The 25496-nt window shown below is 29.5% G+C and overlaps 1 protein-coding gene across 1 annotated transcript; it reads left to right on the top strand.

The window, feature by feature from the left end:
* Positions 1-1142: 1142 nt before the first annotated feature.
* LOC100212689 (TBC domain-containing protein kinase-like protein) lies at positions 1143-21189 on the top strand. The gene is made up of 2 exons (XM_065809806.1): positions 1143-1306; positions 18419-21189. The coding sequence occupies exon 2, from the start codon at positions 18427-18429 to the stop codon at positions 21088-21090; it is 2664 nt and encodes an 887-aa protein (XP_065665878.1). The 5' UTR covers positions 1143-1306; positions 18419-18426; the 3' UTR covers positions 21091-21189.
* Positions 21190-25496: the final 4307 nt, after the last annotated feature.

Raw genomic sequence — 25496 nt, 5'->3', positions numbered from 1 at the left:
ATTGAATTTTGATTTCTAAGCATCTTACTATAATCTTTTTGTAACCGCAGCGTAAGAAGGTTGTAATACAACTTGTAATTTTTTAAAAAATAACGTTAAATAAATTTTAAATACAAATATTTAATATAGTTCTTCATTTAAATATTTCGCATGGTTCCACACGGATGCTTGCTAATATGTGTGTGTACCTTCAGGCATTGAAAGATAAATAAAAATGGCGTCAATTGAACTATTTACCGGTATTGATTTTACAAACTGTGAACATATCTATAACCAAAAAAGTAGCACAATGAAGCATAAGCAAAAAGAGTCATTAAAAAGGGTAAAAAATAAACAAAAATCATTTTGAAATATTGTGTGAACAAGATAACGTTTTGAGAAAGACGAGATTCAAAATTCAACAGATGAAAGTCCGTTCAACTACAGGATTTTGATTTTTAAAAAGATTCTAACGGTTGTCAATATCCCTAAAATATGTACAACTTTTTTTTATTGTAATCTTACACAGTGTGGTGTAAAAATTTTTGTCTTTTGGGTAAAAGTAAAAGCAATAGTTTACATCTAAAAACTTTTAAAATTTCATAAGGATTCTTAAAGATTAACGGCCATCTTTTATTAAAAAAGGAAACGGGGCTTTTATACTACCCAATTTTTTTTTACTTAAAAAATTAACAAGGATCTAAATGATGATTTTTAAAACATTTATTAGAAAATAAAAATAATAAAGAATTTTGATTTTAATGCTGGAAAAATTCTTTAAAACAAAATTTTGATCATTTCTATTTGTGTGTGAAGATTTTATGGCAATTTTAGATTCTTTTCAATACTTCTTTATTTAAGTAAATATTTTTGTTCAACACCTCTTCTATTAAGATAAGTTAGTTCTGATTTAGTTTGGTTCTGATTAAGTTAGTTTAATTCTGATACTATCAAGTTCGTTCAGTTTCTGTTGAAGGACATTTAAAACAAAAGCAACGGGTTACTTTAAAATTTGACCAAGTCTTTAAAACGAGCAGACGAATATTTGTTTCCGTTATCTGTTGATAGTAAACTTTGTTTATATTTAAGGCAAAAAAAGCATTTTACGCTTGAGCTTAGCTACTAAAAAATAATTTTTTGCAATTCTTAGTTCTTAGTTTTTATGTTAATTTTTACTTTTGTCTTGATAGCTTTTTGGAACCATTCTCATTTTTTACTTTGGCAATCATATTTATAAGGTCAGATATAATTCAAAAATAATAATAAAAACACGCGATTCTATCGGTAAAAAATACCGTTACTAAAAAAAGGAAATTAAAGTTGAAAGGTAATAATTTAAAAATAAAAAAAGTACACTCATAACTTTGCATAAAAAGTTTCTTATAATGTTTATTATTAAAGAAGTAAAACTTTTCTTTTTTTGTTGTTGCAATTTCTTGTTCAAACATTGTGTTTAAAAACGCTTTACTATTCTACTTATTATATAAACTATTATTATATAAATATTCTACTTTAGAGTTCTTCTGAACGTTTTTCTTTGTGTGTGTGTGTGTGTGTGTGTGTGTGTGTGTGTGTGTGTGTGTGTGTGTGTGTGTGTGTGTGTGTTTTTCTTTATATTAAAAATTGTTTTAACGATATATTTGTCTTAAACAACATGTGAATATAAATAGGCACAAGGTCCATAAGTGTAGTTAAAAAAAAATTTATAAATCTAAAACACACTCAGTAAATTTAGGACTTAATACCAACAAAACAAAAGATAAAATTTTAGATAATAATAACTCCTTGGAAGTTTTCAATTCAAGAGCCTTTCTATAGAAAAGCCTTAGATCTAAGGGGTTATCTCATTGTTTAATGATGTCATTTCCCACCAAGCCCCTAATGCTTGCACCATCGCAAATCATTACTTAAAAAACTTTTTTCAAGTAATCTCTGAACAATCTTGATCTAAAAATAATATTTATTGGAATTTAAATGAAACCTTATAGTTGTTAAGGAAAAAAAATAACTACAGCTAATCAAATGAAGCCAGTCTTTTGTTTCTAGTTCATGCTATTCTAATGAAAAAACATAGTGAAATGAACAGTTTTTGCTACCAAATGTTGCAAATTAATTTTTTTGCTGTTGTAGTCAAATCAAAATCAAATCAATCGAATCAAATATATTTCTGAACAAAAGTTCTTTCATCTAAGATATTTACAAATCGTAATGAGTACTAATATTAAGTAAACACCTTTCAAATTCAGTAATAATAAAAATAGTGATAATAACAAGAATAAGTGTAATATAGATATCAATAATAGTAGTAATTATAAAAAGTTACACTTTAATAGTATAACAATAGTAATATAACAACAACAATAATGAAAGTAATAAAAATAATTATTGTTATTATAACAAAAATACGCTAATCATAACAATAATAATAACTATTATAATAATAATTATATTATTATTATTAGTAATAATAGTTAGAAGTAGTTATTAAGAGTAATGTAAATATTTATAAAAATAACAATAAGCAATAGTAATGACAACAAAAGTTATTATAGAAATTAGAAATATCGAATGTTTTTTATTAATAACAGTAATAATAAACAACATTAAAGACAACAAAAATTGATTATAGAAATCAAAAATATTAACTGTATTTTTTTAAATCAATGACACAATGAAGAAGCTACTTTGAATAATCAAAATGAGAAGTATGTCTTTTTTTATATACCTCCCAGTGTGGTTTAAAATTTGAATGGAGAATCTTTGTTGCTTGCTCACTAAATAAAGCTAGGCTGATTTTCTTTCAATAAATTGTGGTACATGATAAAAGACAGTAGGTACTTTAGTGTAACTGAAATAGCTTGTTTGAGAAAGTTTATTAAAATCTTTTTTTCAAAATCAGGATCTAAATTATTCCTAAAACACGAGTTGCAGCAAATGTCGCTCCATGGGTGGAATGGCTTTAAGCACAATCTTGTTGTCAAGAAACTCAAGCAATGGCAAACAGATAATATCTTGAAGTTTTTTGACTTTCTGATGTCTCCCCCAAAGCTTATGAAATTTTGGTACTGTTTTTTTATTTCACTAACTGACTACAGGTTAATAGTTTTGAGGAGTCAACATCACACCAACGACATAGATGCTTACTGCTATGGGACTGTATGTCCACACATAATGTTTGCAATAGGGCTTGGCATATTGGAAAATTTCAAGAAACGGTTTTCCGTTTTTTATATTGCAAAACTAGATAACTAGTTTTACACTGTTATTTTTAAAGCAAACTTTTATTATTGCTGATAAATCCAATGTGACCTACAAAGTTGATAAACTGGAATTAGATCTGTAAACTAAAGAAACCTTTCATACTTAACAATAATATAATAACAAGGTTTAGTTGTAACAACTGGTGTAAACAGTTACAAAATGCAATAACAATAGATATTGCACTGTAACAGCTCAGTTTGTTTGTTGTTTATGTTTTAACAAATAGTTTCTGCAAAATTCAGATTTATCTAGTTTATTTTTGAAGTTATTTATTGAAGCAGTTTCTATTATTTCAGATGGTAAGTTGTTCCATGCATTTACAACTTGATTTTGGAAAAAGTGATATCTGAAGGTATTTCTGCAAAAAGGTTTTTTCAGTTGAAATATGTGTTGTTGTAAATACGGACTTTTTAAAAATGTATTTTGATAATTGTTTGTAACCCAATTTTATCGTGGCTATGTTAAATTTTAAAATGTTAAGTAAGATCTCCATGTAGTCTACATTCTTCTAGTGTTGTTAATTGCACAATATTTAACCTAGCTTCATAAGATAATAAGAACTCAAGATGTGGATGTATAAATGTTGTATAGATCTTTTTTACTATGTTTACGTCAAAATATTTAAATGTTCTCTTTTTGATAACTAACATTCTGTTTGCTTTGCTAGTTACTGAATCAACTTGTGAGTGCCATTTTAGATCCGATCGTACCATTATACCAAAATCACCTTCAGCTTCTGTGTTACATAATGTAAACTCTAATTGCAATCAATATCAGTCATTATATATGTAGCATTTGGATTTTTTTTCTCCTGATATGCATAACTTTGCATTTTTCATAATTAAATTTTGTGAGCCAGATAGATGACCGTACCATTATATTATTTATATCATTTTGAAACCTTATTAAATCATTCAGATTTTTATTATGTTTATTATTTTACATCATTGGAGTAAAGAGATTACTATGTCATTTACTTAAGACATATGGGCTTATCCCATCTACTCCAACAGCGTTGTATTTTCAATAGTACGATGAGTTATTGCATTGTTTATATCTACTTCTAGAATAATTTAAGTCTTCTGCAGCATATTTGGTATGTTATGTCTATCTTCATTAACAAAACCTGAATTGAAACTATTGTTTAAAATATTTGCTATAGATTCTCTATTTGCTACAGTGTTATTATATTCATCAGACATAAAAGCTATTCCTCCTTTAAGTTTTTTGTTAGAATTAACATAGCTGTAAAATTATTTTGGATTTTTTTTTGTTTGTTGATGTTCCACTTATTCTTCTTTCAAAGTCAATACGTTTTAACCTCACCATGTTTTTAACTAATTTACTTTGTATTTTGTATTGTTGAACCAAAATGGGTGACTTGGATTTGTTTGATATTAATTTGCTCCATAAGTTTGTTTCATGTCTAATTTCAGTCTTCATTTTTTGTCAATTCATGGTTTTGAAGCTTTTTTTTTTTTTAAACATCTTTGCTTCCAACGAGGCTGCAAGCAACCACTAATTAGATTTGGAAGTTACTGGAAGAGAAAAAAATAAAGATTGTAAAGCAAGACAACGATTGACAGACGACTTAAAAGATTGCAAATTTTATGAATCAGGAAAGCAAGGTGATGGAAGCAAATTTTAAAGGACTGATGTTTGAGGAAAAAAACTAGACGAATAAGAGTTTTTAGAGCACTTGAGAACAGTCACAGTAAAAGGATGAGACTTAATTGAATGACGAGTAACATGAGAATAAATTTTAGTAGATGGCATAAGAGGCGCTAGCTCTTTAGAACAGTGCACATTATAGTATTTGTAGAAAAGAAAAAGAGAAGCAACATTGCAATGATGTGATAATGGTTGGAGGTTGGCTGCTAGAGCAGGAACTATGTTTACAATGGGTTTTTGCACCTTGTTAAAAAGAGAACGGGCATCATTAGAAGATCCGCCCCAGATATGGCAACAGTATTCCATACAAGGCTGGATTTGAGATTTATAGAGATAGAAAATAGAATCCGGAGTAACAAATTGTTAAGCTTGATAAAGAGATGCAGCCTCAGATGCTAATTTTGCAACAGATTTGATATATGGTTTCTAAGAAAGATTGGAAGTAAGAGTTAATCTTAGAAGATGAAGGGTAGATGACTCATCAAGTACATTACCGTTCATAAATATAGGAAGATCTAAATTATTGGGATAATGATTGGCTGAAAAAAATTGGGTTTTATCTGAATTAAAGTTCACCAGCCACTGTGAGCCCCATCCTGTATCAGAAGTGGGAACCTTTTCAAGCTCAAATGCCCCCTCAAAGCAATCAAAGAGTGTTGACTTCTTATCATGACAAGAATAAATGATAGTATCATCAGCAAACAATGCCACCTTAGATGTGAGAATATCTGGATGATGGTTAATGTAAATTAAAAAGAGTATAGGGCCAAGAGTTGAGCCTTGAGGAATCCCTGAAGATACAAAATAAGAAGAAGAATGCTGTCCATCAAGGACAACTTTTATACTACGATTGGAAAGCAAGGATTCAATAATCTTAAAGGTGTTGCCTGATACACCATAAGAAGAAAGCTTATGGAGAAGACCAGCATGCCAAACTTTATCAAAAACTTTAAAAATGTCAAGAGCGATGGCCTTAACCTCTCCACGTTTATCTAATGCATGATAAAACCTATCAGTTATTACTGTTAGCAAATCAGTAGTAGAAAGAGAATATCAAAAATCCATAATGATGATCAGAAAGTAAGTTATTAAATTCAAGATTCGGGGCGTAGTAGTAAGGCAAATATTGTCTTCTTTTCAGCCCTGTCAAGTAAATTTTATTTATATGAAACAGCATTGTATTCTTTTTTTAATGACAAAATAAAATAAATAAATAAAAGATAAGAGATTAAGTGTTTGTTAATTAAAGATTCAAAAACCTTGATTATGATAGGAAGAAGACTAATGGGATGGTAGTTAGATGAGTCAGATCGCTCTCTAGAATTTTTGAAAACAGGGGTAACAGATGCAGTTTTTCAGCATGATTGAAAGCAAGACTCTGATAAGCACTTATTGAATATTTTTGAAAGTATAGACAACAGCTCCAGGGAACACTTGAGTCTATGCAGGAAATCACTTTAGATACAGAAGCTAAAGTGATATGAATGTCAAGCAATGGATCAACCTGTTTGACAGCTATATCAGGAAAAACGCAACTAGTGGAATCAAGAGATGATATTGATGAAAAGTTCTAAGCAAACATTCAGCTTTGTCTTTAGGTTAGGTGACAAAGTCTGAACCATACAAGAGAGGTGAAATAACAGATTTGCCCTTATTATTGATACTGTTAAAGATTCTCCAGAAGTCATAAGAGCCTAATTTTTGTGATGAAATACAAGATTTTATGACCCGAGAATAGCGAGCTTTGGCATTAGACAAAACCTTTTTACAATGGTTTCTACCAATAGTAAACAGACGTTTGTTTTCTGGAGAATTGTTTTGCTGATAGGTATGGAAGTAATGGTTTTGATTTGCAATTGCAGCAGCACAATATGAGGAAAACCACGGAGAAGAGTGAGGTTTGACCTGGAATTGTCGAGAGGAAATAAAAGATTCCATGCCAGCTTGAATCCATGAAGTTATGTAATAAGCACATTTATCAACAGGAAGATGAAAGATTTCTACCCTAGGGCCATCACAAATAAAATCACAGAAAGAGTCCCATTCAGCTTTAAGGTAGTTGTAAGATGTACGATGATAGGGGGATTCAGATGATGAAGAAGAATGAGATAATAGTTTTAGAGAGATCAAAAAGAGTGCAGTCTTGAGATGAAGGAGAGTGATATAGAACAAAGAGAAAGGCGATAAAGTAAAGTGGTGCTAAACAAAAGCACATAAAAGAATAGTCTGCGGATTCAAACCTAGTTTCCTGACAAATGGGTGAATTCTTACTAATGTTAATGCCAAGGCCAAACATGTGGCTATTAGAGTCTTTACGAATTAAAGGAAGATAACCATCAACGCTAAGATCACAAGATAATACAGCTGAACTCAAATTGGTCTCACAAAGAGCATGTAGATCTGGTGAACTTTGCAAGAGATAAGACTCAACAGAAGAAAAGTTACTTTGAAGACCACAAATATTAATGAATGATAGGTTTAGAGAACTTGCTGATGATGATGGTTTTTTGTGTTTTATAGTTTTTGGTACTTTATTCATTTTTCAGCTGTTGAGGGAGTCAGCCTCTCTGAGAGCTACCACAGTGTTCAGGAAACATGACTACCAGCCGGCCTCAGAACCATTAAACTGAGTTTTAGAGTGTACCCTCATTGAGAGATAATAGAATGAGTTGCTTAATCATAAAAACAGAGACACAAGCAAATCCCATGCATTGAGTCAAGATGATCCAGCATTTAACATCCTTAACTGGAATGAATGTATTAAAAATGCATCTGCGCCAGCCTAATAGATGAAGAAGGGGTGCAAGGCTGATCAACAGATAGAATCTGTTTGCCCCTTAAGTCTTTGCCTAGAAGGCCTTCTATAAGACAGTAGCTGGATGCATTTAACATCTGCCCAAGATGAGTTTTTCAACCAAGAGCCTCAAGGCAGGGAGTGTTTTAAGTTGGTTTTAAGTTTTAAGGTGTATCCTTCAAGGCAGCAGGACATGAAGCAGATTGTACTGTTTTACATGTTACCAGTAGCAGAAAAACCTGACATGACAATAAAGCTATGTGTTTATCAACTTTTTTAAAGCTATGTGTTTATGGACTTTTTACTTAAAGCTATGTATTTATGGACTTGTTTAGGTATGTAACTGTTAGAAATTCATGATATGTATTTATAAAGATTTTGTAACATTCATCAACGTTTTTATTAGAGAAAAGATGTGGCCATTTTATGCTATGGAATGAATTGTTCATTTCTTGATAATTTTCAGCTTTGTAGTTAAACTTTGATTTCGCAAAGGAAGTTTTTGATGAAGTTGGTTTTTTAAGATATAATTCCAATACAATATCTGATCTGCATTATTAAGCTAAAGCTAAAATTTAAAATTTAGTTTTTTTCATTCATCATTAAAAATTAATTTTTATAAATGTTCAGTAGCAATAACTTTTTTTATTCAATTTTAATTTAGTTTGAATCTAATGAACTAGGATCATCTTTTCTTTTAAGCCTCTTTTTTCTTTTCTAATCCTTCTTTTTTTTTTGGCAATGCAATGACCTATTTTTGTTATCAATATAATATTCATAACTAACATAAGTGACCATGGCCTCATCCCCAGCTCCGTCCCCTGCTATAAATAAGACTTTTTGCAAACTCAACCCTGGCCCCAGCAAAATTATAAGGTTTAGCAGGGTTTGATAACCGAGGCTAGAAAAAAATTTATAAAACTTTATCTATTATAATTTTACGCTTACATTTACTATTTATTAAATACTGGCATATTTTTATATATTTTTAAAATTTAATTTACTTCGAACGAGATTGCAAGCAACCACTATTAAGTTATGAGTTACTTTATAATAGATAACAAGTTAAAATACTAGGAAACTGTTAACTGAAGAGTTTTAAGGGGTTTTTTAGTGATGTCACAAGTATTCGGCAACTTAATAAAAAAAGGCAATCGTTTAATTGTCTTTCCCATTAAAGTTGAATCACGCTTTAAGTTCAGGTTGTCGTGAAAATAACATTTTAAATAAGTTTAGAGTTTTTTATACTAATTCAATCTAGCATTTTCTGAAATTACCTCAGAAGTGCAAGATATACCTGAGCTGGTTGTTTTTGAACTCTTCTGAATGGTTTGAATAGCATGAAACTTTTATGCATAAATGTAGTTAAAAAATTTGGTGTAACAGTCAACAAATAATGCATGCTGTGATACAACCTATTTATAAATGCCCACAGAGTAGTTGACTTATGCACTACAACGATGCAAATCGGAGCCCACAATATAATTAAGTGTTGCCGTGTATTTGGCCTAATATTCGTGGCATCTCTAGTTTTTTTGATGTGCAAGGAAAAATACTGGATTAATAAAAGTTTTTATAGCATAAAGGGACAGATACAGTAAAAGGGTGCAACTTGTTGAATAAGAAACCAAGCAAGAATGAGTTTTAGTTTATCGTAATAGAGATGATGCTCCTTTGAGCATCGACAATGATACTATTTGTAGAAAAATGAAAGAAATGCAACCTTAAAAAATGGGAGAGTGGCTCAAGCTTTGGAGATAAAGCAGGTCTAATTACATTTACCATGTGCTTTTAGAATTTGTCTGAGAGTAAGAGGGTTGTTATTTATTAATATAGAAATGCCAACATTGCATTATTTTTTTGTAGTAAATAAATGAGTTTTGTTGTCTAATAAAAATTGTGGATTTTAAGTTCAGAATTTAAATCCATAAGCCACTGCAAGCCTTAGGCTGTTACAAAAGAGAGATCAGATTAAAAATCAGCTGCTTGTTCTAAGCAATCAAAAACATTTCTTTTTAAGACACGAGTATAAAGTTGAGTTGTCAGCAAATAAAGCTTAAGATTTAGTAAAATTTTCATGATGATTGATATTGTGGATAAGAAACAATACAGGAGGAACAAAGATAGAAGCTTGTGGTACCCTTAAAGTTACTTGAAATAAAATAGAGTGTAGGCCTTCAAGAATAACTTAAATACTGCAGTTAGAAAGAAATAGTTTAATAGTCTCAAAACCTTTATATAAAGGAACTAACAACAGAGTGAAGACTAATCGTAGGATAGTTAGAGAGGTCAAGTGATTTGAAAAATCGTAACCACTTATTTAGTACTTTTTAAAGTTTTAGCAAAAATTAAAGAGAGTTCTGGAGAACACTTTTTTAAGACTATGATGGAAATCTTGTCTGGAGCACAAACTGTAGAAGTGTTTATTTGAGAATTAACTTTAGCATTGGAAGCCAGAGTGATTTGTTTTAACTGGCAGGAAGAGTATGGCCATAAGATTTCTTTGCAAATAACTTTACTTTATTTTGGGGAGAAAAACAAAGATCAGACCCATGAATTAAAGGTTAAATGTTAGATTTACTTTAGTTAATGACACTGTTGAAGACTAACCATAAGTCTCTAGAACCTAACATCTGAGAAAAGATACAAGACTTAATAAACTGAGAATTACAGAGCTTAACATCAGACAGGACTTTTTTACATTGGCTTCTTGGAATAATAAAAGATTAATCATAATGATGCTTATATATGCATATATATCCAAAATGTAACATAAATTTTGAAGTAAAAAAATATACTTTAGGGTTTATAATGCTTATGCAGCCCTGGTCACATTTAAATATCAACCCTGGTCCCTTACTATTTATAACAGATTATTTGTTATTTAGCAGTCTCAAATTAAAATAATTAAACAATAATTACAAAAAATTAAACAACAAACGAAGATATAAAATAAAAAATGACAAAATACTTCAAGTTAGTGGTACTTGTCTTCTGTAGTTTTGATCATTATAAGTATTTTAAAATTTAAAATATTGTTGAAAGATTCTATCAGTATGTAATATATTAATAATTACTAGTAAAAATATTAAAAGGAATAAAACTAAATGCAATATAAAAGTGTTTTTTAAAATTATATATATTTTTTCACGGTATTTGTGCTTTCCATGTTACTTGTTAGCTTGTTAAAACAAGAAATCTTTGAACTATTTATCTATTTAGTAATGTATAATTAGCAATCAGTTTTGCAGTTTTTTTAGAAGAAAAAAAAACATTTTTAAGTTTCTAGAAACTAAACAAAAACTGATTAACCGTTTGCGGTCTGCACCGGTTGCCAAGCTCTAATTTAAATGTTTCATGTAACGAATATATAATCAATGATTTAATCCAACATTTTTCATGAAACTTTATTATTTGCCAGAATTTTGACATTTAAATAGGTTTCTGGTGCGTTTTATGCAAGTGCAATAATTATTTGTCGCTTTGCACTAGATGTTTTTAATGTCTGTGGAGATAATAATTTAACTTTCTTTGAAGCAAGACTGCAAAGCTTTGACTCCAACTCTCTCATCAGTTAATATAAGTGTGAAGCTCACTTTCAAAAATAACCCTCCTCCATCCATTTCTATTTTCACAATTGACAAATTACTTAACTTTCTAAATGTTGTGACAGTTTCACACCAGTTGTTCAGACTATGACATTTAACAGCCTGGTGCATCAAGTTGTCATTAGACACCATTAGATTTGTCACAGTAAAGTGTTTGTTTTAAAAGTTTATTTCCTCTATTCTAATAGAGCTAATTTAATTTGGAGTTGATCCAAGTTTTTATGTTTTACTATTAGAAAACCCAATCCTTTGCTGAACCTGCACTATTCTTATAGACAAACACTATACTTATATACTAGACAGAGATTTTTGGAACAGTCGTTGTATAGTTGGAGATTCTGAAACTAATACATGATGATGATCATTTTTATGAAAGAAATATGAAATATTTAGATTTGACGCACTTCTTCTAAAAAAAGGTAGCCAATTTCTATTTTCACAATTGACGATTTACTTAACTTTCTAGATGTTTGACTCTACTATTCTAATAGAGTTAATTTGATTTATAGTTGATCCAAGTTTTTTCATGTTACTGTTAGTAGTGCTGTTAGATCTATTGAAGCAGCTTGCTCAGCTTCAATAGAATCTCTTTTTTCTATTCTCTTTAAATTTTCATGGCATGTTCCTGGCTTACAGTGGTGAGGGTGACCATGACCAAGAATAGATAGGTAAATGGTACAACGCTTTTCAACATATTGATCTATCAGTTTACTCTTTACTGTAGAATTTTTATAAATGAAAAGAGGATGCTTTTCTTTTCATTTTAATTTCCCTATCATGGAAATTTAACAGTCACAGATGGTAAAACGCGTTGTTGGCGCTATTAAATTAATTCAAAGTTGTAAAGTTTAAGAACTTGATGTGCATTACCTCCACCCAATTTTAAAATGACATGTGATAGTTCTTTTTGTTGGTAAAGTTTTGACAATTTGAAATTGGTTTTGTTCATGCAGATGTAGGCTTGCCAGATATTTTATGAAGGTTATTAGATGTTTGCTGGTATTTACAAAGGAGAACACAGTAAAAAAAATTATTTTAACAGGTTTGGCATTGAGTTCTCTTCCATAAAGACATCTGGCAACCTTTGGCAGACATCTGGCAGCCTTTGGCAGACATCTGGCAGCCTTTGGCAGATCAAACAGAACTTTTGCATACTTCAAAAGTTTTAAAACAGTTTGGCATTTTGTTTTGAAATTGTTTTAATTTTTTCCAAATGTTATATACTGAAAAATTATTCAATATTTAAAATTTTTTTTTTGTCATAATATCTTAACAAAAAAAATGGTTTATTAGAAAAGCATTTAACGTGTAGCAAAATATTTATTAGATGATTTTTACGTTGTTTTTTGTCTAAATATCTTAACAAAAAAAATGGTTTATTAGAAAAGCATTTAACGTGTAGCAAAATATTTATTAGATGATTTTTACGTTGTTTTTTGTCTAAATATCTTAACAAAAAAAATGGTTTATTAGAAAAGCATTTAACGTGTAGCAAAATATTTATTAGATGATTTTTACGTTGTTTTTTGTCTAAATATCTTAACAAAAAAAAAGGTTTATTAGAAAAGCATTTAACGTGTAGCAAAATATTTATTAGATGATTTTTACGTTGTTTTTTGTCTAAATATCTTAACAAAAAAAATGGTTTATTAGAAAAGCATTTAACGTGTAGCAAAATATTTATTAGATGATTTTTACGTTGTTTTTTGTCTAAATATCTTAACAAAAAAAATGGTTTATTAGAAAAGCATTTAACGTGTAGCAAAATATTTATTAGATGATTTTTACGCTTTTTTTTTTGATAATCATTGTTCTGCTTATTGGACTCCAACCCATAATGATTACCATAAATTTAAAATTAAATTAAATATAAATTTAAAAATAAATTAAATATAATTAAATTTATATAGTAAATATAATAATTTATTATCAATAATAAAAAAGGAATTTTTTTATTTGATGTTTTGTTGGTTTTAAATCCTAAATTTACTGGGTGTTAAAAAAACACCTTATTATTCGGGTAGTCATGTTATTTTGTTAATGGAACAAATAACGATGTTTCTTATGGCACCTGGGACAAGCTGGTTTTTTTAAACTGATTTTACATATAGACAGAATAGTGTTAAAATTTGGAAAACTTTGTTCTAAAAACACCTAAATGAGACTGTAATAATTTATTATTCAAAAAACACTTTTGCATATTTGTTATATCAGTATTGGAGGTGTGATAATGCTCTAAAAACTGTTCCATAAAGAAACATTTTAAAAGCATATGCAACATGATAGCAGGGTGGTCAGTGGTCCTTGAAAACCTGGAAAGGTTTTTCTCAATAAAAAGGTGGGTTGGAATTTTTTACAGAACACAAATAAAATAATTTTGATTATAGTGCAGCTTGCAGTTAAAACTTTATGTGTAATCAGGTTTTGATGATTTTATAACCTGATTACACTGAAAGTTTCAATTCTTATAAGTGCCTGATGTACATACATTTTAGTTTTGTTTTTAGTTTTTAGATGTTGTTTTTTTGTTGATAACAAGTAAAAATTAATAAATGGGGGTCTTAAGCTTGGAGTGGGTGGGAAAAACTTACGAAAATTAACAAATGTTCCTTCCTGTTTATTAAGAACCTAGGAAATCCTAGAATATTCTGGAATTTTGAATTAGCAATTGGCTGGCCACCCTGGATAGGAATAACTTTATTTTAAGTTGGCTTAAAAATTTGAAAAAGTGCCTTATCAACTTAATTGTTCAAGTATATAGATTTTTTATCTCTTTTTTTATATCTACATTATCTGATATTATTCTTAACATTATTATTATCTGTATTAAAACCTGTCAACAAATTCCAGTTTGCAGCCTGCTGCACTCAATTTTGAAAATGAAACAATGTTTGATTTTTGTTTTGGGTTAAAAACCATACAAACTCTTCTTGGAGTTTAAAGTCTCTTCTTGGAGTTTAAAGGCATACCAATTAACATAAAGACTTACCAATTAACAAGGCCTTGTCATTAATTGCATTCAATAATTTCTGTTGAGTCTGCTTCTGTAGAAAGAATCAAGATAAAGCTATATTACGATGTCATCAGCATAACAAGAATATTTAGGAAAATGCCATCTATGTTTCATCCAATACGCATATTTGAAGTTCTGGATACCAAATTATTTAATTATGTAAAACCTAAACAGTAACAGTGATAAAATACCACTTGTCGTACGCCATTCCCAATACTAAAAGGAAAAGATTTAGCTTTCTCTTAACTGATAAACATTTCTTGAATACTGTACCAGAATACAAGCAGACCTACAATATTTTGATATTCCTTGATCTAATAGGTTGCAAAACAGTAACCAGTAATCAACATTATCAAATGCTTTATTAAACATGACTCTAGATGTATACTAATTAAAAGCTTTCTTTAAATAACTTTAACTTATATATAAGAATAAAAATGTTTCTGCTTAAAACCAAATTGATAATCATCTTTTTTGTTTGATATATTTATTTTTTGTATGAGAATATTTTTAAATATTTTTAATATAGCTGGTGGTACTGCAATAACCCTGCAATTGCTCACATCAGTTCGGTCAACCACTTTGCATTTAAACAGGTATAATGGAGAATTCACAGTACACAGATAGACAGGACTCACTTGTACTAGTAGATGATAAACACCCATGCATTAAACAAAGATTGAAATTGTACTAATGAAGATTTAAAGATGCAACCTATTTTCTGCCATATATAAAAACCTCCATACATATGCCATCAGGACTGGCTGCCTCTACTGTTTTTTGCCTTTTTATTCCTGTGAAAGCCTCATTGACATTTATTTTAATATCTGCATTAGGTAGTTGTATTTTCTCAGCAAAGTTTTATTGTCCACAGTAGCAACGTGGCTAACAACTTTATTGTTACTGATACACTTTATACTTCTCCAGAACTTTTTTTGGATTCGTGTTATAAAGATTTTTTACACACTTATCAGCTTTTATTTGCTTATTATTTATATTGCTCTTACAGTACCACTGAGCTAATTTAAAGATAGCGCAAGTACTACTCATTTTTTTAAAAAAAATCACCTTGTTTTAGCTTAACATGTAGAATCCATAGTTTGAATGCATGCATCAAGCAGAATCATGTTTGTTTTTGACAAAAATTTCTTTTTCTTTGACAAATGGTATTTGCAAGTAAAAACCAAAAAAAAAAAAATTGCTAAAATTATAAATTATTCAATAAATAATTAATAAATTTAAAAATGTGGTGAGGATTTAATATATCTGTACAGATATATTCATACAGGTGCTATTCTAGACCGTTTTTGACAGTGCCGACTGTATATTTAGGCGCTGAATTGGGCTACCCAAATTCAGAAATTGAGAACCTTTTTTTTTATCTATCAATCTAGATCTTCCTATATTTCTGAACAGTAATGTACTCGATGAGTTATCTAGCCTTCGTCTGTTAGATTAACTCTTCCGATCTTTCTTGGAAACCATATTTCAGTTGCATAATTAGCATTTGCTAAAGTTGCATTTTTTTATCGTGCTTGCCACTTCCTTACTCTGGATTCTATTCTTTATCTCTATAAATCTCAAATTTGTCCTTGTATCGAATACTGTTGCCATATCTTGAGCGGATTTTCGAATGATGTCCTTTCTCTTTTAGACAAGGTGCAAAAACACATTATAAACATATGGGGCTTTATAAAATATAGTCAAAATTTTGTCTATATTTTATTACCAGGATATTTTACCATAATTTTCTGTGTTGTTTAAGCAACCAGCTTAAGGATTCAGTCATCTGTAAAAATTATCCCTGTAAAAAGTTATTATAACCCCTGTTTAAATTTATTGAAATATGTATGAGATTGACATATGTGTGAGACATTGAAATAGTGGTGTAATATTTCTAGCTGTTTGTTAGGTTTAAGAATGTCACTTTATGAACCCTGTAATTAACTGAAAAATTTCTGAAGACCTAGTTAATAGTTCTGTTGCCTATAAAGCTAGTTAAAATGTACTTTTTGGGGGATTTGTTTTATTCAAATATATTTTTTTTAGATTTTAACAGTTCTTTTATCAACATTCTGTGATTTATAGATGGATGACTTTCTTATCAAGGTATTATATAGTTAAGAGTTGTTTAGAGATAAATATGATTAATGTCTCTTTATGAACAGAAAACTTATTATTAATCTGAATTATGTTAAGTGGTATGGTAAACCTATTACAGTGTAAATTTTTGAATCTATTTGTTACATTCTGCCATATTTAATGGAAATAACTAAATTACATTTTTTTGAATAAGTTTTTTGATAATCAGTTAATTCACAAAAAATTAAATTTTTAATAATCTGTTAGTTAAAAGTTAATTTCTCAATAATTTGTAAGAAATTATATTTCTAATAATTAGTTGAATTGTAAATAAAAGGCTTTTCAAAGAATATCTTTCTATTTGTTTTATATTTAATGTAATTTTTATATAGAATAAAAACCAAAAGTTAATGGTCTAATAGGGGTTTTGTATCAGAGTTTCTCTTCTCCTAAATAAATTTCCTTCATCAGGGCTATGAAGCCTCACTTTTTTTAATAATGGTTCAGTGTAAAGCTGTGACAGTTTGTCAAATTGATTTCAGGCAATTTTATAAATTACACTATGCATATTTAGTTATAACTGCTTTTACTAATAGTTTTTGCCAGGGATGTAAAGTTCCAAAATAGACCAAGAACTTTAAAGTTATTGAGAGACTTATGAACTGATTACAAAAAAACTATAGTGGATTTAAAGTTTTGGAGCCTAAAGTTTTTAACCTGGAGTCACTAGCTGTCATTACACAAAGACTTAGTTTAAAATTAAAAGTTTTTGTTTTCCAAATGTCCTTATTTTTTCCTCTAAACTAGTTCATAAGTCTCTCAAAGCTTTTGAAGCTCCTTGACACGCTGAATAAAATTATTTGTAGGACTTCACATCCCTTTGACACAAAAGTTTTTAAATATATTTTTAGAATCGAGTTGTTAATCAAGAAGCATTAGATGAATTTATTGCTGATTTGCCCATTGCGCTAGTTTGTCACACATGGCCAAAAGAATTTCAAAAAGCTGCTCTAAAAGCATATACTGAGTTTATTGAGCTTAAAGTAGTTTTTCAAGACTGGAATTTAGCTAGCATAGCACCCTACCCTGGCCTAGTTGCACCTTACCCTGTAAGACATTTATGGAAAATGCACGCAGTGCATTATAATGGGCTTTGTCAAAAACTATTTAAAAATATTATTGTTTATATGAAAGGTAAAATTTCTGCTGAGCAAGTTCAGTTTACTTTTAAAGCTTACTTTATGAGATTTAATCATTCACCATGCAAAAATATTTGGGATTTTGATCTGAACAAGGAGCTGTGGAAATATAGGATTACCAACTGGGATAAACTTTGTGTTTCTAAAACTTCTTCAAATTTAAATGAGTTAGCTATATGTAAAAAATCATGTCTTGATATTGAAAATATAAACGATCAACACATAAACAGTTGTCAAAAAAAGCGCCAAATAAAGCAATACAACACCAAGCAAACAAAAAAACAAAGTAACAGTCAGTCGAATACTTTAACAACTCCAAGTTTAGCAACACGCTCAAATATTAAAAAAATGAAATTCAAACATAAAGAAAATGTTTAATAAAATAATTCTAGTTTGAACTTTTATATTACATATTATGTTGTTAAGATGTGCATCAGTTTTTAAAAAGTCTTGTTTTTTTTATATTTTGTTTTATTTTTAGTTTTGAAAGATTTTTAAATGAAAAGTTTTTTAGGTTTAAACTAAGATTATATTTATATATTTTTAAATACATTTTTGTTGACATGAAAATAAAGGATTTTACATTTTGTAAAAATTTCAACTTATCTATGGAAGTTAATAACAATAATTCATACTGTTTAAATTTTTTTCGCTTGTATTTTTATAGATTTTTGCATTTATAATATATAAGTAAACTTCTTTTTTATTTTTTATTATGTTCTTTTCTATTGTTTTTTTCTATTGTGTTTTTTGATTTTGAATTAGCTTTTAGTTTATTAAAATAAAAAGTTTTTAAATTTTTGATTTTTAGATGAAAACATGAAAAATCTTGGAAGAGCTGATATTGGTTTGTGCACTTTTCTTGCTTCAGCTCATCCTTCTGGTGCATGTGGTACAAATGGTTTACCTGTAACTCCGAACTCTATAAAAATTTACGGAAGGTTCCAGGAACTCAAACAACTATCACATCCAAATATTTGTCAGTATATTGACATTGTTCGTGGCAATCATGAACGTATTGTGGTTATCTCAGAACACTACCAAGATAACCTTTTACTCTCCATGAATAGATTTGTAAGTATCTGTGAAATAAAAAAGTTAACTTATGACATTATTGTTGGTTTAGAATATTTACATTCCTGTGGTTACGTACATAGAAACTTGTCTCCTTGCAATATTCTATTAGATTGTAATAATCGAGTCAAACTTTCTTGTTTTGGTCTTTATCACATGACAGCTTTTGGTGATAGTGTTTTATTTCCTATTGGTGATAATTTATATATGAGTCCTGAAGTTGTTGCTTCTGGTATAAGATATAACTCTTTATACGGACCTTCAAATGCAAGTGCAGATATTTGGTCACTTGGGTTAGTATTGCTTGACTGCTATCTTGAGGGTAAGCTGTGGGGTAAATTACGAGATTCACCAGCTAAAATAGCTAAATTTCTTATTGATTTGTTAAAAAAAAATCAAGCATGCTTTAATGATATACTAAAAGTAAGTGAAGCCGATGAGAAGGTTGCAAGTACAGACGAAAACTTCATTTCCTTTTTAAGTTTGTGCCTAACCGTAAATCCTACATTACGTCCTTCAGTGTATACTTTATTAAATCACAAGTTTTTAAGCGCAGAATGTGATTCTCCTGTTTATACCAACAATCGTGTGATTGGTGATCGATTTCCTGAACTATATCGTTCAGCCAATCTTCAAATGCTTGACTTTAATAAAATGATACTTGAAGCTAATGCGTTTGAAGAAGATCACTTATCTTGTAGATCTATTATAGAAGTTTACCATCTATGGTGCCTTGCCGGAGGTGACATTTTCAATGAGCTTAAAAAACAACAACTTATTAAAACTAAACCTTCAATAGTAATGCTCCCCACTGTAGTTCTATGCAGTGGTGAAGATTTTGGGATGGATAATGATCAAGCTTTACATTTTGACGGTAAAACTATATCTGTTAGTCTTCATCAACTTAGACATCGTCTGTCAAACATAAATCCAACAGCATATTATCCTTTAGTAATAGAAGATGACTTATATCCTACTGATACTTCGGAAACAGCAAAATTGCCTTTAATAATAAAGGAAAACAATGTTGAATACCAATTCCATCGTATTGTATTATTTGACAGACTATTAAATGGATATCCTCATTCCAGGGAAAGGTTGGTCAAAGAAGCAAGAATTGATATTTCACCTTTAGTTCGAGCAAAAGTATGGGCTGTTTTACTGAATGTTACTGGTGATATATTTAGCATTTATGATAGAATAGATAAAGAGTCTTTTACAACAACTGACAGACAAATAGAAGTTGATATTCCACGATGTCATCAATACAATCACCTACTTGCTTCCCCAACAGCTCATAATAAACTTAAGAGAATACTAAAAGCTTGGGTTGTGTCACAAGAAAAGCTTGTTTATTGGCAAGGTTTAGACTCGTTATGTGCACCATTTTTAACTCTTAATTTTAATAATGAGGCACTAGCATACGCATGTTTATCGGCGTTCATTTCTAAATATTTGTATAATTTTTTTTTAAAAGACAATTCCAAAGTAATACAGGAGTACTTGGCCATTTTTTCTCAATTTATTGCTTTTCACGAGCCTGACTTGTTCAATCATCTCAATGAAATAGGTTTTGTTCCCGAATTATATGCAATACCTTGGTTTTTAACGATGTTTTCTCACGTGTTCCCTCTTCAAAAGATATACTATCTATGGGATACCCTTTTACTTGGAAATTCTATGCTTCCATTATGCATCGGAGTTTCAATTCTCATACAGTTTAAAGATCAACTATTATCTTATGGTTTTAATGAGTGCATTCTTTTGTTCTCTGATATGCCTAGTATTGACATAGAGCGCTGTGTAAAAGATTCTATAAAGCTTTTTAATTGTACGCCGCCCAGTGCTGGTCTTAGAAAGGAAGATAATCCAACAAATCGTGTAAAGGCGCCAGCTGAAGAACAATTTATGAACTTACCCGAAAAGGAGTTTATACCTTTGGCGCAACTTAAAGGAGAAGTATGTCTCAGAATATCTTCTCGAGATTTGGTGAGAATATCCTCTTTGATATATCAGCAAAGTTTTTCATCGACGAATTTAAAGGAAAAGTTCAACCAAATGAAAAAGTCAAAGTTGATCAATGGTTCTAATCCACTGAAAAGCAGACACAAAAAAAAAGTGTTAGTTGTCGATCTTCGCGTGGAAGAAGATTTTTTGAGCGGTCACCTGCCAAACAGTGTAAATATACCTTTTAAAACGGTAGTTAACGAAAGCAACCAGTATGTCTCTTCACCTGCTACAGCTATTTTAGAAGCTAACAAAGGTTGCATGATTCTTATTCTCGGCCCGAAGGGGCTCCAACCGATGGTTTTCGGTCAATTACTCGTTTCCCGTGGTTATAGACGTGTTTGTGTAATGGATGGTTCAGCTAATACTTTGAAAGGTTTAGGTTATTTTACGGCAGTATAACTAGTATAATAAGTAACCATTAGTAACAACCGCAATATTAAAAATCCTTTAGTCTACTTGAAATAAATATAGCGAACAAAAGAAAAATGAAAATAAAAATTAAAGTTAAGTTAAAAATAAGCGACGAAATAGTTTCCTAAAAAATTAAATCCCAATTTTTCTTAAAAAGAAAATCACTTTGATAAAATGAGTTAATTTGAATGGTTTCTTTTTTTTTTAAAGATTTTTTATGTATATTACATTTGTAATCATTAAATAATAGTGAAAATTCAATTAAAAAGTTTTCTAAAAAATTTTATACTTGTATATTAGAAATTTTTTTAATTAGTTATAAATTTTAATTTGGCTGCTTAACTTAAATAAAATATTTTTAAATTACAAACCCATCAAGTTCATGATTTTCAGCCTAAGCAACTAACAATAAATGACTTAAATTAAAAATAAAAGTTGCGTCAGCGCTTAATGGAAACCAATAATATAAAACAGTGCCAGTTATTAGTAACAATGAATTCCTATAATATTATAATAATAAATAATGGTAGGTTAATTTAAGCAAAGTTTAAAATAATTTTTGTTATCTGGTAATATACAAATGGACAAAACATTTCTTACAGATCTAAGAATTGTTAAAATTTATAATTCTATTTTAAAATAGTTTTATTGTTTTTAAAATAATTATAAAATATATTAATATAAAATAGTTATAAAATGTAGCATTTTGTTAAAAACTTAAATAACGTAATTTGGTTGGAATCCTTCTTGTTCAAGCAAGATAAGGAGACAAATATACTCAGGTAAACGCTATTTAAATGCGTAAGGCATTCCAAAAATTGCCGAGTAAAAAACGTGGAGCAGTCAAAAAAATTATAAAGAAGTTGTTGATAATGATAGTTGTCCAAAATGATCGGCTCCAATTTTATTTTGATAAGCACTAATTCTTTGATTAACAGTTTGAATGATGAAAACTTAAATGACATTAGTGATACTGCTGTAAATGCCTCAACATCATACAGAAAAGAAAAAAAATATTGGTGCAATGAAATCTTCTGACTATATTGAAACCGGTGAAAAATTCGGCGTCCTGGGCCATCGCCCAACCAGGCCCTACCCTAACGCCGCCACTGCATACAGTATTGTATGAATGTTACAGTATTGCAAAAATAAGAGCGTTACGTCGTGACATACTGATGTCACGTTGTGACGTGTATGTTTTGAGCTATATCTGTAAAAATGTAAATAAAAGTTACAATTTAGTTTTTGGAATACAACTTAGTTTTTATAATACAGTTAGGTTATTTCAATATTATAATAAAGTTTTTTTATTTTTATTTAATTTGTAAATACTGCAAACTTTTGCTTTCTATTAACGCGTTGCATGGAATTGCTAAGTAGCGTTTTTAAATTACTGCGTTAAAAAACTGCGTGGAAATTTTCAATCTTCAAAATTCCTTCGCGGTAAAGAAATATTTTAATGTAATTATTAAAAGCATTAAAATGTTTTGGGGCAGTAATTATAATTTTACTGCGCTCGTTATTGTTTTAATATATTTTTAGTTTACAATTTATATCGTTTATTTTTTCAGTGTTTTCAAGATGTAAAAAAATATTACCTTTAATGATGTCAGGAAATTTAAAATAAAACGTTTTCCGAAGATTCAAATGAGAAAGGCAGTGTAAAAAATTTGTTATTGTTGACAATAAGTTGATGTAATGCAAAAAAAAAAAGTCCTTAAAGGGCTTGGAACTTCTGAGAAAGATTCAATTATGCAAAATCTTTTTATCAAGGTTTTAAACATAAATGTGAGAGGTTAGGTAACAGTTTTGGACGGATTTTTTTTTTGTTCTACATGTAAAAGTTCATGGTTTAATGGGATATTAACTAATCTATTCTATGTATAAATCAACAACCCAGTCTTTTAATCAATATAAAGTACATAGATATACTCAATGAAGATGATTGCGATCCTGTATAATAAAAAGTATAAAAAATAGACTATGACAGAAAGCATGATAATGCTTTACACAACAGTTTTATGTTCAAATTATGTTCAAACATGTCTTTACATAACAGTTTTATGTTCAAATTATGTTCAAACATGTCTTTACACAACAGTTTTATGTTCAAATTATGTTTAAACATGTTACTAAATTTTAAAGTATTCTATACAGAAAACATGATAATGCTTTCATAGTCTTTCTAATGCCAGATAATTCAGATGGAGAATAAGAATGATGAACATTCAAAAAACATGTATGATAGGTGATTGCAACTGTTTTTTTTTAATACAATTTTGTTTTTTGCTGACAGGTTCTGAGTGTCAACACATACGTGTTTGCTATGCTGTTGTAAACACATGATATCAAAACCTTGTTGTTGTAAACACATGATATCAAAACCTTGTTGTTGTAAACACATGATATCAAAACCTTGTTGTTGTAAACGCATGATATCAAAACCTTGTTGTAAACACATGATATCAAAACCTTGTTGTTGTAAACACATGATATAAAAACCTTGTTGTTGTAAACACATGATATCAAAACCTTGTTGTTGTAAACACATGACATCAAACCTTGCTGTTGTAAACACATGGCATCAAAGCCTTGTTGTTGTAAACACATGATATCAAAGCCTTGTTGTGCCAGTTTCTTATCAGAATGTTAAGATGATGAAGTTCAGTTTAGTTTATTTATAGACCAAATTTTACAAAAATGGTATAAAGTTTGACGGAGCTCGGCGCAAGGCCTTGCTATGCCAACGAGTTTGGTAAGTATAGTTTGGGTCAGGGTAACATCATTAGTTTTTGCTATGTCTAATAACATCTGTCTTACAACATTTGTAAACACACTGAGGTATGATAACATCTGTTAAAAAAATCTGAAATTTTATTAATGTATAATAAAATCTGTGTAAAAATTTGTTTAGGGAGGGGGGGTCTTTAAAAGTTTAGGGTGGGTGGGAAAATTTGCCATAAATTAATAAGCGTTCCCCCACCCCTTTTATTTAGAACTCGAGAGTAGTTACATCTGGAAATAAATATTAAACAAATGCATTATTTTAACCACATGTAGTTGCATAAAAGATTTTTTTTAGATGCAATTACATCTGGAGGAAGTTCTTCCAGATGTTATTGGACTTGGAAAAAAATTACCAGATGTAGTTACATCTTCCTAAAGACGTTGTTAGGGGTCATTGAATTTTCAGATAATATTGGATAGATATTGTTGGAGTGAAAAAAAAATACAGATGATCTTGGGCTAAAGTGTTCAGATGATCTTGGACTACTCTACAGATGTTGTTAGACAGATGTAGTAATCTTTTACCTATATTCTATTATATGCGAGTATTCTGATGCTGCAACCGTCACTTATAAATTTTGACAGACTTTGAGTTAACACCGCGTTCTCTGAATGCTTTTTTTATCAGACCTAATTTCCAGTTTGTTTTTTTTTGCTGCTGCGTCAACTTGTGATATTGAGGATAGGTCTTTTGTTGAAAAACTAGCTTAGCTCAAATCCAGCATCTATTAAACTCGATCTTCGAAGAAATCATAGTTTTTATTTGGAAAATAAAAGTACTAACCATTATAACGTTGTTTTATCACTAAAACCTCTGTAAAAATGATATTGTTACTGAGCTAAAATTATTTAAAGATTTAATTTTATAACATTACAATGGGACGTGGCAACGGCGTGATTTTTCATCTTATAATAGCGTAATGACTGCAAAGTTATTAATAACAGAAAAGCTTTGGACGTAAAGCCTTTGAGTAGAGTAAATTATCGCAACATTCTTACGATTAAATAAATCGTGAGCACAGTGCAATAATATGGGCGCAGATAAAACAAAGTTGAAGAAATTCATACGAAATTGCTTACTTTTAATAATGTCAGATTTCTATAATAACGCTAAAACAAATATTTTCAAAATTGTCTAACCAAGGGTGGTAACGCCCATTTTGCAAGGATGATTAACGCCCATTTTATAGTTGTGAAAGAAGCCTAAAAAATATGGAAATTAACTTAATTTGTACATAAAATAATTTAACTATAAAAAAATCAAAAATAAATTTAAAAATTATTATTTTTTTTATATATTTATTTAACTTTAATATTAAATTGTTTTAGAAAAAATCATGAGAAACAGTTCAAAGCTTTTAAAACCGTCTGAAATAGCGGAAAAATATTTCATAGCTTTTGAATTATGATAATGTTCTCATCGTTGCTTGTCAGAAACAATTTGGCAAAAAACAACAATCTTGCTTTATACTTACTGGATTGCAACTTTACAAACCATTTATAAGCACAGAATAGCCATCAAAAACGGTCAATAAATTCGCTTATTTTGAAAGAGAATCAAACATGAAAATTTTAAATTTGGGATCGTTCATAAATTATGCATTAGT

The sequence above is a fragment of the Hydra vulgaris genome, chromosome 11 (genome assembly GCF_038396675.1).
Source record: "Hydra vulgaris chromosome 11, alternate assembly HydraT2T_AEP".
NCBI lineage: Eukaryota > Metazoa > Cnidaria > Hydrozoa > Anthoathecata > Hydridae > Hydra > Hydra vulgaris.
Note: the sequence above shows the minus strand (reverse complement) of the source record. Positions and strands in the feature narration are given on the sequence as shown.